This window comes from Acanthaster planci, linkage group LG02, assembly GCF_054643075.1.
Source record: "Acanthaster planci isolate LZ-2023a linkage group LG02, COTS_SCS, whole genome shotgun sequence".
In the NCBI taxonomy this organism is placed as follows: Eukaryota; Metazoa; Echinodermata; class Asteroidea; order Valvatida; family Acanthasteridae; genus Acanthaster; species Acanthaster planci.
The window spans coordinates 29,459,261-29,476,252 of record NC_141778.1 but is presented as its reverse complement, the minus strand read 5'-3'; the positions used below and the strand labels follow the sequence as shown (position 1 = coordinate 29,476,252).

Sequence of the window (16,992 nt, the reverse complement as noted above, 5' to 3'; positions counted from 1 at the left end):
GTTCCGGAAACTAAAGAATAATTGATCATACTTGTCCACTATTTATGTTCACCAAAGCACTGAAGTAGACCCACCGAAATAAAAACAAAACCATCAGACTGTGACACGTCGAGAGACAGTGAAAAATTACCCTCCTTAATTAAAAGGATCGAATGATATCCGATCCGCCCGAACAGCCATTCATAGTTAATGCCATTCAAAGAAAATTTTCACAAGCGAAAGAAATTTCCCGCTACAACTGGCATGGTAAGTGTATACACAAGCATCCAGTGCAATTTGTGAGATATTAGGTAGCTATACAACATGCAAGGAAACACCTCAAGTAGGGTTGATTATTTTCATGCGTCCGGAAACTATATGAAACACGCATTCATTCAACTGAAGCAAATTTGTGGCCCAGCTTCACAAGTTGGGTGGCAAGTCCCTGGAGCCATTTTTCTCTTACAAAAGCCGCCAACTAGAGCTTGGGTCAACGAAAATCAATATGAAATGTAACAACACGTATAACCAACGTAATGTTGGTTATAGGCCTGTGAGTATTTATATGATAAACATGAGGCAAAACGCAATGATACGCCAGAACAAAGGTATCAGTCTTTTCCTTGTCGTGCAAACTACAGCAATATGACTAAAAATATGCCTTAAGCCTCGTTACGTTTGATCGGGTGATATGTAACTATTTTGGTACCGTCCTCTGCTTCTGAAATTTTTTAAATGTCATGCTCAGCTTTTATGCTACTAATATCATAATGAAACATTTCTCTGAAATATCAAATGTAACTGTGTTGCTCAGTAGGTGCAGACTGAAGCCAGGAATAATTTCAAATTTTAAGAGAGTTGCAAATTGTTCATTGTTATCATTAAAACTAATTCTGCCTTTTTTAATAGAAAATAAATTCGTGTTTTATGGTGCATACCGTTTCGCTTGCTCTATTGTCTAAACCGTGTATCTTAACACTGTAGCTGAAGCTGTTCGATGTGTTGTTTTTAGACCTGTTCTTGTTATTTCACATCTGTCTACATGGGCAGTATGCGAGGTACATCTGAACCGGATCGGTGCTCTCCAGGTACTTAGTGCAATATTTTCCTGGCAGATCTTTTAACAGTGCAACAGCAATGAATTATTCCCTCGACGCATTTTCCCGAAACTATGTACTCTTCTTCGACGTATGCATATGAAAACTCTTTAACATTCCAATTAGATTAAATGCAATGTAAAATGTACTGTTGTCAACACTTACAACTATCCATGCTTCCCGGACAACAGAGGGCACTGTGATGTCATTGGATGGTTTTTCTCTTCAAAGGGTCCAACAAGCATTTCCTCAATGAAAACTTTTCTAAAAAAAAAAAGGGATAGATACCTGCTTATTGATACACGCTTGAGCAGCAACGAATCAGCCAAAAAAAATAAACCAAATCTACAACATACAGGATTGTTTGTGTACAAACCAACGTAGCATTGAGGCTTTCTTCCTGGTTTGACATCACTGTTTTACAATTGAATATGGAAATACTCATTACTTTAGAAACAAAACAGGCAGTAAAATACCCTTTGAAATGGTGAAACAAGAGTTAAAAACTTGAAAGTTTGTTGTCAAACGAATCAGAAAGGGAAGGCTGAAGTTGATCACGATAAACCAGGCAAGCAAATGCCTTTTCATTTTGTGACCGCTAAAAACGATTTGGTTTTGATTGCGACAAACCTCGTTGTTTTACAGCCGTTACATTAAACCAGTGGTTGAGCTCGTGGATGTGATATGGCCAAAAGCGGATCCAGGAATTTCTCCAAATCACTGCATTGCTACTGATGTACAAATAACAACCCTTACAGATGTCTACTTTCATTTCTACTATAATTGTTACTTCAACTATTTCTTTATTTTATTATTATTAATTGGCGTCAGAGAAAGGTTCGTTGATTCCCCAAATCCCCCTCTGTATGGCATTCCTGTATGCCTGTATGGCATTCTACTGTATCAAAGGAGAAAACCAAAAATCTCCAAAGGAGACAGAAACCAGCCTGCGTGACCTTCATGGCGAGCCAGTACAGTTCCTAGAGTGATGCACTGCATAAAATGATTTAATGCCTTTGACGCTCACGAACCACACGCTTGCCCCTTATACCAGGCTAACAAGTCATGGTAGGAACCTACGGAACAGAACGACCCAATTACCCGAACCACTGTGAGAACTGGGCGTTTCCCTCGAAGTCCGATCCCTTACTTTATCAACACTTTAAAGGTCAGATGTGTGTAATGTTATCATTTAATTTTGTTTAAGTTGTTGCCAGTTACCAAATAATTCCTGTTTACTAGGTTGAGTGGTCTTTGTAACCGTACTAATTTTAGAATTTTTTGCCTTTTTAACCTATGTGATATTTTTAGTATTATGAAAGTTTTAAATGCTTTTGCAATTTAACAATAGTTTTTTAATGTATTAGCCTTTCGAAATTTGGTGGGAAAAGATTAAAGTAATGTAACAATTAATTTTTAATGAATTTGTCTTTCGAAATTTGGCCCCGGGCAACGACTGAAATATGGTGTAATAATATGAACAACCGGTTGTTGTTTTTACAAAAGCAATAGGCTCCGTTTCTTGTTAATGCTGATTTTCTCAAAAAGTGAAAACAAACAAAGTACTCTTCCAAGTGTTTGCCAATTCAGAAGAGATCTCTCGAACATAAAGCTACACACTTTTTGCCGCAAGCAGGACGAGAGAGGCAGTGACCTGACCGTTACATCTATCTGCTTTTAAGTACTTAAGCCCTGATACGCCACTTTAAATGACATTCATCATTATTAAATGTATACGTCAGGCGTGTAGGCCCTCTGTAAGTCTATTGTGGGCCCTTACCGGTTTGATGTAAGAAGTACATTTGCAAAAACATCCTCGGTTGATTTAAAGTTAATATATAAAAAGCAAATAAATTTATGCGCCACAGTTCAAACCTGTAATGTTCATTTGTATCTCCAAGTCTTTTTTGTTCGGATCTTACATTACTCAGTCTTCTTGTACAAGGCTTAATTGTTCTGAGAAGGACAGCTTTCCTTTGGTGCTTTGGTTTTCTTCTTGCTTTATAAGTTAATGGTGCTATCACAGATGCAATATGTTCAGATTTTTAGTTCCCATTTCAAACTGTTTTTCCACGTCGAAGTGTGGTGATGATGCATTTTGGTACACAGTTTGCCGAGGAAATGTTCAGGCATTGTATCCTTAATTAATTAATTCATACTTCAGGCGGGTTATAGAGCGACGGTGACATTAACATTTCTATCAAAATTCACCCGGGTTGAAATAGGTTTAACCTTTGCGAATTCACCGCACGAAGATGGACCTCATGTCCCAATTTGGCGTTCGTATTCGTTTTCCCTTGCGACCTTCGCAGCTTTAGAAATACAACAAACATAAGCTATAGACAAACTTATTTGGAACATTACTACAGTACTTTAACTTCGCCCAGGGGGTCTAGATCTGACAAAATAAAACTTGCCACCAACTGTATACATGCAGATATATATTGCTCTTTAACTTTTTATAATGAGACTTTGCTCGACTTCTATGACACTAGATGTTCCATGCATGTTACAACCGTTTTTGATGAACTTAAAGTGTACAGACCTATTCAAGTCGGGCCAAAAAAGAACCGCACATGCGGCTAGCAGTCACGATAAGAACGAGTTGGAACCTCATTCTTTTATTGTTAGACTATACAGGCACCAAACGTTAACGTTTGGTTAGTACTTAAAAAGGAAAAAAAATGCATCAATGGGTAAGGGCGAATATCGTTTAACCACACAAATGCCTTTCTTTGAAGTTCATCAAAATCGATTTTGTCCAAAATTTTCAGAACCTTTCCTTGTAGGAAACCGATTATCGGCGGAATGGCCAGAAATAATGTATTTTGCGTATGGCGTTGTCAAGTGACACATAGACTTGACTCAAGTCGGGATCTCTGTGACGTCTTCAGTTACACATATCGAGACGGCGCACCCTTATTTGCTTTGCGCCCTCTTTTGTCCACTTATTACTATAAGTTTAGTTCAGAAATCCCGACTTGACTGTCTGCCTACAGTTTGTTCACAGCGAATGGGCTTATCTACCAAAAGTGGTAGCAGCCAATCACATTGCCGAACTTGTTTTTACGTCGTACCTACATTATAATGAACGAGTCTACAAGTCTGACTACTTTGATTGGTGGAAATTCCGTATACATTATGCAAGATCATGTCGTTCATATGCAATTATGAATAACTACATATTACCGACGGAGGTCCGATTGGCTTATCCGTCAAGCTGGACTTTCTGACTGATGACGTATGACACACGTTGTACAATAAGGACTGTCAAATGAAGGCGCCTTATAAGGGTTAAGCGAGCTGCTGGGAAGAGCTCGACGACCGTGTAGTGCGTACAGGCTGAAAGCTGGCAGACTGGGGAAGAGCAAAGTAAGTCCGACTTGATTCGAGTCCAAGTGACACATGGGTAAAATCAAGCCGACAGACCGTGCTCTGGAAGTCGTGCTCGTGACCTGTCATGTCTCTCAGTGTTTGGCTACGCTCAGTGACCCTGCTCGTCACAAACATCTGCACAGGGAAAAAATAGCGTATAACGTTACCCCGTGATACATGCATAAATCAAGCCAACAGATAGTCATGTGCATGTCTATTTGCGACCCTTCATGTCTCTTGCTGCTGTGTCGTGCTTACTGACGCTCCTCGTACAGCAACCAGTGGAATCGACTCTGTAAATAATCAACACATTCAAGGAGCGCATTTGTGGCGAAAATGACGGGCAGTGCAAGCGGTAAAACGACCGATCTCGATCGCGAGTTCGCCGCCAACACCACCCTGCACGGCATTGCCCGGATCTTCGACAGCACCCGGCTGCCCGTCAAGCTCCTGTGGCTGTCCATACTGCTGGGCTGTCTGGGCGTCTGCGTCTGGCAGATCACCGACCGGTTCCAGCGTTACCTCCTGCACGAGGCGACCACGGCGGTGTCGGTGGAATACGTTGGAGATCTGGACTTCCCAGCGGTGACAATTTGTAACTTCAACAGGTGGGTCAGTTGCCACGCTGCACCGAATGTTCCTTAAATAGGGAGTTCAGCGTAACCGCCCCGCTGAATTTATATGTGTACCTCTGCAAAAATAGCTATTGCAATTAATAATTTTCAAAATGTTTGTGCATCTGCACTTTGCTGTTTAAATAATGATTTTGATGGTGTAAGTATCCATCTTTACACCCGTGCAGTAGCCTTAAGAGCCCATTCGACATTGTCCTTTTGTTGTCATACTTAAGGAACGTCTCGTAAGATCCGACGAACTGATTAACAAGAAAAAAGAGGTTTCGTGGGCGTGGTCGGCTTCTTTTGAGGGGGTAGCAGCGTTTTTATTTTGTAACGATGAACAGTTCTTATCAAGCGCATAATACTGTAAAGTCTTCATGCGCAGTATTATCATTATCCCTGCGCACAGCTGGGCTCACACATCATCTGAACATTCCTGAAACCATCTCAGCTCCCTGGGGAGTATACCAGCCCAATGCTGCCAGATCGGCGCGAACGGCTGAACATAACCGTGTCAGCCCTCACAGGTACCCATTTACTCCTGGGTGGAGAGAGGCACATAGGGATAAAATGACTTGCCCAAGATCACAACATGCTGCCACCAGCTGGATTCGAACCCCCGACCCTATGATCAGAAGCTTCACACCCTCACCACTAGGCCACATGAGCAATAAGTCTCTATCGATCGGATTTTAACCAGCTGGGGAAAGACTGCAATACAATATAACATGTGATCTTCATTCTGATAAATATGCAATGGCATGTATGCAGCTATGGAGGGGCGCATTTCCCATTTTTGTAAGACTAAAAATAGATATAGTTTTAAAACTTTTTCAATTAAAACTTTACTCAAAACAAAGCACACATATCATTTCGTAAGCGAGTTATACCCAGGATTAACAGATTATCAAGTTAGTAGCAAACGGTTCTTGTGACAGTCATTTGAGCTGTTTTATTCTTCCCAATCTCTATATTCACAGGGAATTCATTTGTGCATGTGTTTTCAGAGTCTCTTCATCCCCAGTAACCCGTTGAAAAGTGTAACGCTGGAATATTTTTGGTTACATGCTTTCCTTCCATTTTCTTGAATGTGGCTTAGGGCGCATTTGAATATAATTAAATTACAAATTAGTACCTTTTCTAAAACGTTTCCATTCATTTTGACATTACCGTCCACAGATACCGCAAGTCAGCGCTAACGGAAGCTGATGTGGCCAAGCTGAGGGCCTACCAAAGATATATCGATTATGACTACGACTTTTACGACTACGACTCATCAGTCGGCGGGACGCCCCCGCCTGATGACATCTCTGACTTCAGATTCACCAACTTCACTCTGCGTACGGGCTTCCAAATGGACGAGGACACCCTCCTCGGCTGCCTGTGGCAGAGTAATAGGAACAGCTGTACGGCAAAGGTGCGTGTGTTTATGGTGCCTTGTGGGGTACCAGAAGTACCTCAGAACATTCGTTGCCCTTGTGGGGTTCTGAAACAGTACCCCACAAGAATTTCACGAAACTGATTGGAATTTACTCAAAAATAAGTAATTTCCATCGCGCACTCATCACAAATTAAGTGTTTCTACATAAGAGACGCTCATTTTTAGTAACAAAACAGAGCAACATAAATTCCCCACAAGAATTTTGAAAAACGTCAGAGTGTGTGTGACCAAAGTGGACATCATCATTCTATGATGTTAGTCCGTTGAACTCTTTGATCTGGATTTCCTATCCGTTGATGTCCAGTCTCTTCGATCAACCACCCTGCCCTCGCACGGGTGATAGGATTATCTAATATTGTCTTAATGGGGCCGTATGACATAAGTTCTTAGAATCCTTGTACAATGTATTTCCTAAATCTGTTAGTATTGTTGAAGCAGCAGACATTACCCATGAGGCTTTGCGCCTATTCTTCCTTCACAAGATTTTGCGAAGGGCAGTTGTCTGTTGCCCACACTCAGCCACCATGCTTACCCGGCTTCGAGAACAAGAGTGTAATCGAGTCATTATGAGCTGTGCCTGTCTGAGGTCACGTCACACGTTATTCGTGTACACTACGACAGCGCCACCAACGGCAACACCAACATATAATCATTGCTTCACATTATTTGTTATTAACCTTTTCCCAAGAATTTCACTCATGTGTTCACTCCATTCGGTAACTGCTGGACTTTCAACTCTGGTGAGGACGGGGAGAAGGACGTACCGATCTTAAAGCAGACCCAACCCGGAAGCGACAACGGCCTAGTGATGACCATTGACATTCTGCAGGTTGGTTGCAGACACTGATTACATTTTAAGACGGACTTTTGCTCAGTCCCACGGTGACAATCACCTGAGCTGCAACTCTCGAAAACAGGATAGGACTGTTAAACGACTGAAGCCTGAATGGGCAGCGACCATGCAGATGTAGTTTCGTTAGATAGAAAGCAAATTAAATAAATGGCTGTTTTACCCTGTATTACCAAGAGGCTCATGGTGGGAAAAAAAGTCCACACCACAGGAACAGGAAGACAGTACCACAGTATGGAAATTAAACTTTTGGGGTGCACCTGAAACACACTAGCTTGAAGATAACCACAAGTACCCAGATGGTCACACCCATCCACGAAATCGGTGCTTTCTTGCAACGTTAAAAATACAATGTTTTGCATTGTCTCATTGCTGTCGATCCGATTCAGTGCCGACAGTCTCGGTAATGAGGTTTCCGCGTACGATTCCAAATGCCGACCGCCCTGTACTTTTGGATAATTATGCATGAGTTGCTTTGGGTAAATCGATAAACGAAAGTTCCAGAATAGCATGTTGAAATAAAAAGTCTTGACAACTAAGATTTTAAAATGTATCAAAGAACGCCCATACCAATAGATGCAAGTTCAAATAAACAACACTGACTAAGTGTTCAACGGATGGAAGTTTATTCAACTCCATCTCTCAGTTGCTGCCTTTTAAATTATTTCAGCGGGAATACACTCAGCATTTACAAAGTGGCTATGTGGAAGCCGGGTTGAAGATTCTGGTTCACGATCAAAAAACACCGCCCCCTATCGATTCGGAAGGATCGGCAATCGCTCCTGGAGTCCACGCGTTCGTTGGCGTACGGAAAATTGAGGTACGTCTGAGTGACAGATTTTAAACCGGTGTGTATAGGTTCAGAATTGCCAACTTGCTGCCGTCTTTTGTATGGCAGAAAAGAGACACTGTGCGCATTCGGACGAAAAAAAGATGGCATGTGTTTGTACCATACACTCACAAAACGTATCTGCACGCAGCGTGCCCATACCAACCTGTGATTCCCTTTCGGGCCTCACAACAATCTGTCTTCGATTAATCTAATAAAAAATCTTCGAAATTTGAAAGAAAATCCTAACTAAACTGAATCCCAGGTGTTTAAATTCCAGACGAAACATAGTATGAAATCAGTTAGGCCTATACTTGACGGCATAGTGTAGACAGCTAACTCTGGGTTGTCTAAGTCAAGTTACTGAGGTATCTCTCTTATGTACCCATACACGGTTTTAGGGCAAAATAAATCAATAAGTCTGTTTTGCAGTATGGCAACCTTGAACCTCCGTGGGGTAAATGCGACAAATCGAGGCGTCTGACTTACTATGACAAATACACGCTCTCTGGCTGCGTCATCGAGTGTCGAGCTCGGAAGATCGACGAGGAATGCAAGTGCAGACTGTTCAGGTAGTAGCTACCTCAGTCGTTAGTTCAAAAATAAAACTCCCCAGGCACGTGCAAGTGAATGTAATTCCAGATTGCACACAACAGTTTGAGACCTGAAAATTCCCCTGCCGCGACTTATATCAAGAGGAATGTGCACCTCCAAGAGTTTGCAACGCGTTGACCAATCACAGCGCACGAAATCTGTTGACCCAATGCGCGTTTGGAGAGGGTCGACAGGTTCCGCGCACTGTGATTGGTCAACACGTTGCAAACTCTTGGAGGCGCACTATTGTGAATCAACTGTATTTTCATAACATTATGATATACACAAGCAAGTGCAGAAAGTTGAAATGGACAACACTTACCCTCTAAGACAACACATCACATCATAATTCTGACACTGGCAAAACGGATACAAAAATCGATAAGGAAACAGTACATGGACTGCTAGCATAGTATCGATAATGAGAACCTTTTGTTAACTTATTTCAATGTTGCAGTCATCCCGGCAATGCTGTGGAATGCACCCCTACTCAAGTCAAGGACTGCGCCATTCCAGTCATAGGTATTAGTAGTAAAATGAACTCCGTTCAAGCTCACGTAAGATGCGTACCGTAACAAATCTCAAGACAGGCCGACATGATTAATGAATTCATGTATCGATGAACCTAGAACTTACGCGCACTCTTTATATCAGGGAAAGGAAGGGTACAATTCAGGCTTTGCATGGCAGCCATCTTACAGGGCAGCTCTTTTGTTCCCACAGGGAAATCCCTTTATGCAGACCCTGTGGAACAAAAGCACTGGCCTGAAAGATAGCAGCCATGAAAACCCTCTATAAACAGCCTGCGGGTTTTTGTATACTCTCTCTCATAGTGAAACTCAGGAGTGGAGAGAGGGCGGGCTGCGGCTGTCCCTTGCCCTGCAACTACAGCGAATTCCGGACCTCGCTGTCCATGGCAACCTTGCCCAGCAACAATCTGAGGGACGAAATATGGGAGGAGTTGAGACAGGAGGGCATCAATGACACCCTGCCAGAGACCTACATTAGGTGATTGTGGACTTGAGACACCAAGACCTAGGAAAAGATACGTGCGGCTCGGGCATTAGTCACGTTCATTCTCCTGAGCCGGCCTGAAACCCACGCTTAAGACTGTCCAGGCAAAGTCTCCTTGCATTTTGTCCATGGACTTGATTAGCAAAAGATCAGTTTCAATTGGTGAAATGATGTAATGATCCTATTTGAATCCCCTAGATTGTGGTCCCCCCAGAGATCTGACACACACCATTTTGCCCATTATACCCAGGGATAATTGGATCCTTTTAGACGTATATTACGAGACTCTTAACTACGAGAAATACGTGCAGTCAGAAGCAATCACACCGTCAGCTTTAATCAGTAAGTTTGATTCACCTTCATTACAAAGTACTGGTCGATTGATACAATTATAATTATCGTTTTGCGCCAAAATATCAAATGAAGTCAGTGATGTCGGTTTTATTTCTATGCATGGATGTGTTCTCCTTAAAGTTACAGAACGTGACCTGAATGTTGAAGAATAGCGCATGGAATTTCTGAAAAAAAAGTCGGTCAATCAGAGGTTAGGGTAAAGATTAACCGTCCGGTACTTGGATTAGATTCAGATTGGTGTTTTCATTGGAATCGACCGAAATAGTGAGAAAAAAAGACGGGGTTCTGTGCTCTCTGCCGCGGAAAGAGTGTGCGCAGTTTACCAGCAACACGTCGTGGTTGGTCCCGAAACGAAAAGATTCTGACAAACTGAGAGCATCTGTATGCCAAGTATCGACCACGAGGATTTGACCAAAATGACAGGAATTCCGTTTCTGCGTGGAAATTTCTCAATTGATCTGAGAAACTAGAAATTAAGTGGAATTGGCTGTTTTTGTCAACAAAGGTCAACCATGATCGTGAACAACTTGTCTTTAGTTTCTGATTTCCCCACATACTGTGCGCTTCTGACAACTTATATTAAACGGCGTTCACGAGTTGACCGCACTCCTCTCTTTCAGACCGACAAAAGTATTTTAAAGCAATTAAGGCATTAAAGACCACCAATTAAATTAGAATTCCACTTTGCAATTCTTACCAACGCTGCAGGCGACATCGGTGGGCAGCTCGGCCTCTTCCTCGGCGCCAGCTTCATCACGGTAACCGAGGTTCTTCACTATCTCGGCTGCAAAGCGGGCCGCTGGATGACCACCACCTGCATCAAAGTGGACGGTAAACCTACACACGAGTCAGCTAAAGAAGTGGTCATGGAAGAAGGCCAACAAACTTCAGGGTCTAAAGACAGCACACTGACATGACAAAAGTGCCAAAATTACAAACAATTCTTTTGGTGTCTACATCGAACCAGAGGTTTCGCACAGATACCAAAAAGTGTTAGATTAAACATCGCAGTTTTTGCAGTGAAGGACCCACAGGCTGTGTATCTATTATATTGAGCTGTGATTAAAAGCCTGGCCTAAACGCTTTGGACGATCAATTTTCCTTCATGTCACAAAGTGAATGCATTTCTCTTCAATTTTATATATAGGACTACTGATTACGGACCCTAAAGCTTTCACCTGATTTATGTATGGATCACTGCATTAGAAACAAAAATGTATTACAAAACAATAAAAAAAACTAAGGGTTTGTAGTAAACCTTTCTGAGCGATATGAACCCGAGAATCCTGACATGCAATTATCAACGTGCTGTTTAAAAATCGCTTCACATGCAATATTGACAATTAAAAAAATCATTTTTAAAAAACAAATTACGTGTACATAGACAATAAACAAAATTTAACATATTGACTAAAGGAATCAGAGCGTCTTCTGACCTTAATACGCCATCGCCTACCGTTGATTCGGTCTTCTTTCCACGAATAAACTACCCACAAAGTGTACATTACGTCGTGCAGGACCAACTGATGCAGGGGCCGAAGTTTGACAGATACTGTGAGAAGAAAATTCAGCTTTTAATAGTGTCATAAAAACAAGACTGTGAAAAATCAATTACATGTACTCCCTCGCTTTTTTGCAACTTGTGTGAAATCTTATACACGTACCAAATTCACTGCAGACCTCTTTAAGAACTGCCTGGACTTCATTTAGACTGTAGTAAGTCTGAGATACTGTACCGATATCCCAGATCTGGTCGATTACTTGGTAGGGTTTTTCTGGGATATCCCAGACCTACTTTCACGGATTACTAAAGGGTTCTCAATTGGCATTCAAGCACTGACAGCACAGACATCTTGGGTGTCTCTTTTAGCATCTCCGCACTGGCTGCGATATCATGATGGTTGTCATACAGAATATCAAACGCCTGGCTGCACTGATTACTGAGGTGTTATCCTTAAGTATCTCAAACTTTGCTACTTTGATTTTGTAAGGGTTCTTCTCGGTCTTCTGAGACCTAACGACCCTGATTGACTAAAGGTTATCTTAAAGCAATGGCTGATCCGGGGTTTTTTGGGGGGGGGTGATTTTTTTGTTCCAAAAATGAATGTCCAAACTTTTCTATCATATTAATAAAGAAAGCAAAGAAAGGTTGTGGCACCGTTTTGCAAGTGATTTAGGTTCATGAAAAGAAAATGGACAAAATGCCTCCGGGGAAGTTGCCCCCTGCCTTCTGGTGTTTAACAACACTGTTTTAAAGTACCCCAGTACTGCACTGACTGTCTTGAGTGTATCCGAGGCCTGGCTATACACTGACTACTTAAGTATTCTCTTGTGTCCTCGGAGACCCAAGGCTGTTTGTTTCACACGGACCTGGTCTTGATCAGTGATTCTAAAGCTGGTTCGCAGCATCCATTAGGCGAGTTTTGGTGTCCGTAAACCAACGACGGATCATTGACCGTGATCCAGATCCGTATCGGAAACAAACACGGCTCTAGATGCACAGATTACATAGTAAGCGCTCTCACATTTAACGATCGAAGACAAGCTTTCAACCATCGCGTGATAAATATATCCGTGGAGATACCTTCATGGTGTAAGATTCTTAATGTACTAAGTTTACTTAGCACGGCTGCACTGTACATGTGTAGTGACATGATTCCTCGTAACATAAGAGGGGCAAATTCTACAAACTATTAAGTAATCCAACCGACTACAACAGATACACGCTTTCTGGTTGTGCCGTTAAGTGTCGAGCCTAGAAAAGATAAACTAGAAATGAAAAGATTTTTCATGTGATATTGTGCAGTTATGTACACTGTAAAATTGCTAAGCAACTGTTTTGCTTAACGTTGGGTGCCGGTTGGATCGCAAACAGATCACCCAACAGCGTTGATTCCATCAAATTTATCTTCGTTCCTCCTTCTTTTCTTTTCACCTCTTTTTATTCTGCATTTTCGGGGAAATTCCGGGGGTGCTCTCATGACCGCACAACCTTGTTACGTAGTTCCTGTCGGAGGTGTCTCAGATTGCAATTAAGTGTATAAAAATCAAATATCGATCGGTCATGGTAATAGGTCAGGTCCCAAGACGAGCGGGTCACAAATAAGGACCCAAGACGTCTGGTCCCTAGAAAAGTCCAATTACAGGGATGTTCAAGTCATGTCCCCAGACAAGTCAAAAGTAAAGTCATACGGAGTCAGGTCCACAGACAGGTTAGTCTGTTCCCATTCCAAGACAGGTCATGCTCCATAAAGTCAGAACCTGAGATATGTGACATGTCAGGTTCCAAGGCAGAGCCCTGTAACCCCCCCCCCCAACGGGTGGTGCGTCCGTTGTGCCTTGACATACAACTAGGAAGCTTGTGATGGAAATAGAACTATTTAATTTAAAGTGATATCTTGGTGGTCATTGTTATAAAAGTAAAGCTACAGGGGCTTACGAACCAACCCCCTTAGGAATATGACGAGCGTGGCCGGCGAACAGAAGTTGTCGATTATTCCCAAATGCACTGCAAATATGACATTTCCGTGGCAACCTCTTGGTGGCGCACTCTATTGTGTGTCGCCTGCATTCATTTGTTTCATTGTGCAAATACACTGGTGTTAAGAATGGTTATTATTTTAACAACACATGACATGACTACATTTGTGAAACATCGCACACGTTCTATAAAATGCTGAATTATGCTGAACAGATCTCTAATACGAGGTAAAAATCGTCAATGACATTCTGAATTACAGTTTCACTCGAATTGGTGAATTTGCGACAAGTCAACTTATTTAATCGGTTTACAAAAGAAACATCAAAAGATGATGAAATCCTCACTTGAACAGATGCCGCTGGCGGGCTTTAATTATGAGTAGAAAACTGTTAGCAATTTTCTTACAAGTTTTACGCAACTATGTGAAAACAATTGTGAGAAGAAACGATTCAATTTTTTTTCCAAAGAAAGTGGTTGGAATGAGATTTGAACATTCTAAAGGCCGGCTCATGTGTGGCGCAAAGGCGAACACAAACACGACCATGTGGCGGCAGAGCAAACATTTACGCAACTCGTGCGACATTCTGCTGCAAATCTTTCATGACGTCAAATTCACTTCACTTTCAGATTCGCCTGCAGAACCGGCCTTTAAATTAATAATGACTACAAAGTTTCGGAGTGAAAAGTTCGTCAAAAATTCTTGAAGGGAGAATTTAAAATTGTTTCCCCATCGATACATATATATGAATAGACAATGGCAAGCTATTATTATCCGTTGATGGTAAGCTTGCACATTTTCTAATCTTAGGTTGGATACTTCGTTTTCAGCTTTAAAAAGTATAATTTGAAATTATAGTGTAAAACGTGACCATGCTAGATGCTTTGAAATACAGTCTAATTCCGCCCCTTTTCTACATGAATAAGCATCTTCATACAAATACAATTTGTACCCATGACTCGAGCCGTAACAACGTAAAGACAATTATGGAATTTTACTTCTACATGAATCAATACAGGGGCCAATTTCACAGAGCTGCTTAAGCACAAAATTTGCTTCAGCGGGAAAAACTTTGCTCAATTAACAAAGGTTACCAGCTCAAACTCTATCTGATTGTCATGCTAACCAAAAAAAAAAGCTAAATACAATCGCAAAACAATATACATCACATGGAGTTTTGGCAGGTTACCTGATTCATTAAGTAAGGTTTTTTTCGCGCTTAAGCAAATTTTGTGCTTAAGCAGCTCTATGAAATTGGCCCCTGGTAGAGTTATTACAAATAACAGCGTGACGACACAAGAATTCCCTTCTATATATACATACAGCGCCTGAAATCCAATGAACACGTTTTTCTGCCCTTGTTCCTTCCTCCGTCGCTTTTAAGAAAATTAAAACCGCAAAGATTCAGCCGTTGTGCTGCGCTGCTTGTCAATTTAACCCAAAGGAATAATTGAACGAACCCCGGTCGGCCAGTGATTCAATTTTGCTAATGGTTTTGCTTCTCTTACGTTTACAACAAATTTTCCAAGATTAGAGCCTGCATGCGTGTGAGCGCAATACTAAAGCCATTATGCAGCTTTCTTGTTTTCTTTTCAGCCAGGAGTACCTCAAATAATTGGGTTGCCGATGAACGGTACACGAACATTATATAAGGAAGGTAATAGAAGGTCCAACTGTGAGCACGATGATGTAATAACGTGTTGGGTGGGGTGCTGGCATTTGGAAAAGATGTAACACTACCCTCCAGACCCCATCTTAGGCCTATCTTAAATTTGCTGATAGTGGCACATCTTGAAGATGGAAGTGCAGTCGAAATTGCCCTTCCTCCATACGGTTATCGGGGGAATTGGCATCCTTGGTAACGCAGTGGTCTGCGTTGTCATCGTCAAGGTCCCAGTCATGCGAACACTGACCAACGCTTTCATCTTCAACCAGGCATTCGTCGATCTCCTCGGCTCACTGGTCATGGCTCTGCAGAGCAACATCCCAGCGCCGACAGAGCTGGATCAGAGCGCAGTGATCGCAGCGATTCAGTGCTACATCTGGAGAGCCAACCTAATCCTCTGGGTTCTGTTCTTTGCCTCTACTCTGAATCTTGTCATGCTCACGGCGGAGCGCTACGTTGCCATCGCGCACCCGCTGAAATACCTGACTTACTTCGGTAAAAAGCAAGCAACGATCATGCTGGCGGCAGTCTGGGCGTTTGCGATTGCCTTCAAAGCTACTGATGCCCTCTACTACCGGATCTCGGATCATACTTGCATGTTTACCAGTCTCTCTCCAGCTGCGAGCTTTTCATGGGGAACTATTTCATTCCTCGTCGAGTATCTACTACCCTTGATCTTTATGACTTCCTGCTACGTCCACATCATTTATCAGCTGAAGAAGGCCTCATCTACAGTCCATGCTGAGCCGACAAGCAGCCAGAATAACAGCAACAGCCTGAGTGGTTCTCTAGTCCGTGCCAGGCGAAACACACTGTTGACCCTTTTCATCGTCTTTATTACGTACACCATCTGCTGGTCGCCAAATCAGATCGCGTTTCTGATGTTCCACTTCGGATTCAAGATAGACTTCAATGGTACTTTCTATTTCGTCTCGCTGGTACTTGTTCAGCTGAACTGCTGTATCAATCCTATCATCTACGCCTTCAAGTACAAACAGTTCCAGGCGGGTGTACGAGTGCTGCTGACGCAGTGCTGTCCAAGAATTGCTCCCAGAAGACGCGAGGTGGAATTGGTCCCGACGGTTTCGCAAGGGCTGCATCCATTTTAAAGAGCCCAGGACAACATAGAAATGTTTTGGAACAGGTAATACATTAAAAATGCATCATCGAAAATCTACTTGAAACCTTGTCTCAGATGGCTAACTACTTATAAGGATTGAGACAACTTTGAAGACGATATACACGCTGTGTCCAACAAATAAATGTGGACCACACGCCGGTTGATGAGCAAGAGATAGCAACACGACAGCGGGCCATGACTTTTCCACAAATAAACACCTGTTAAACTTTGACAGCTATGCACACATAATGGGGAACGGCGCCACGAACTGGCCCAAGTCTAAGGCCAGTCTGGGGGGGGTTTGGAAATATGCCAACCGTTTAATGATGAGGCAGAACTCAATAAGCCTCAGTATACACGGTGTCGTACAGAACAACTATGAACTACATGTAGAAAGGCAGTACAGAGCCCTAAACTCTGCACAAGATTTATGACTTAATCAAGTTCACAACTATTATCTCTTTTATGTACAAAGATGACAGAACTAAGCATGACTAGGAAGACTCTGCAATAAATAACAGACGTGTATCAGAATGAGTATAAATCCACAATCGTAACAAATCTCTCCGTGATACTT

At 42.2% G+C, this 16,992-nt stretch overlaps 2 protein-coding genes across 2 annotated transcripts; both read left to right on the top strand.

Annotated features, from left to right (window-relative positions):
* The first annotated feature begins 4,603 nt into the window (after positions 1-4,603).
* Positions 4,604-13,484, top strand: LOC110977199 (bile acid-sensitive ion channel-like). Its single transcript, XM_022231109.2, has 9 exons — positions 4,604-5,059; positions 6,248-6,485; positions 7,198-7,338; positions 8,030-8,179; positions 8,621-8,760; positions 9,240-9,304; positions 9,616-9,790; positions 10,047-10,138; positions 10,859-13,484. The coding sequence occupies exons 1-9, from the start codon at positions 4,788-4,790 to the stop codon at positions 11,065-11,067; spliced, it is 1,482 nt and encodes a 493-aa protein (XP_022086801.2). The 5' UTR covers positions 4,604-4,787; the 3' UTR covers positions 11,068-13,484.
* A 1,653-nt stretch (positions 13,485-15,137) lies between these two features.
* Positions 15,138-16,790, top strand: LOC110977177 (neuromedin-U receptor 2-like). Its single transcript, XM_022231063.2, has one exon. It carries the CDS (start codon positions 15,427-15,429, stop codon positions 16,402-16,404), a length of 978 nt encoding a protein of 325 aa, XP_022086755.2. The 5' UTR covers positions 15,138-15,426; the 3' UTR covers positions 16,405-16,790.
* Positions 16,791-16,992: the final 202 nt, after the last annotated feature.

Bases quoted from the DNA above. Each gene is read 5' to 3' on its own strand.
- LOC110977199 (XM_022231109.2), top strand. From the start codon at position 4,788: ATGACGGGCAGTGCAAGCGGTAAAACGACCGATCTCGATCGCGAGTTC. The intron at 6,486-7,197 runs GTGCGTGTGTTT...CCTTTTCCCAAG, and splicing joins GGAACAGCTGTACGGCAAAG to AATTTCACTCATGTGTTCAC. The intron at 8,761-9,239 runs GTAGTAGCTACC...TCAATGTTGCAG, and splicing joins TGCAAGTGCAGACTGTTCAG to TCATCCCGGCAATGCTGTGG.
- LOC110977177 (XM_022231063.2), top strand. From the start codon at position 15,427: ATGGAAGTGCAGTCGAAATTGCCCTTCCTCCATACGGTTATCGGGGGA.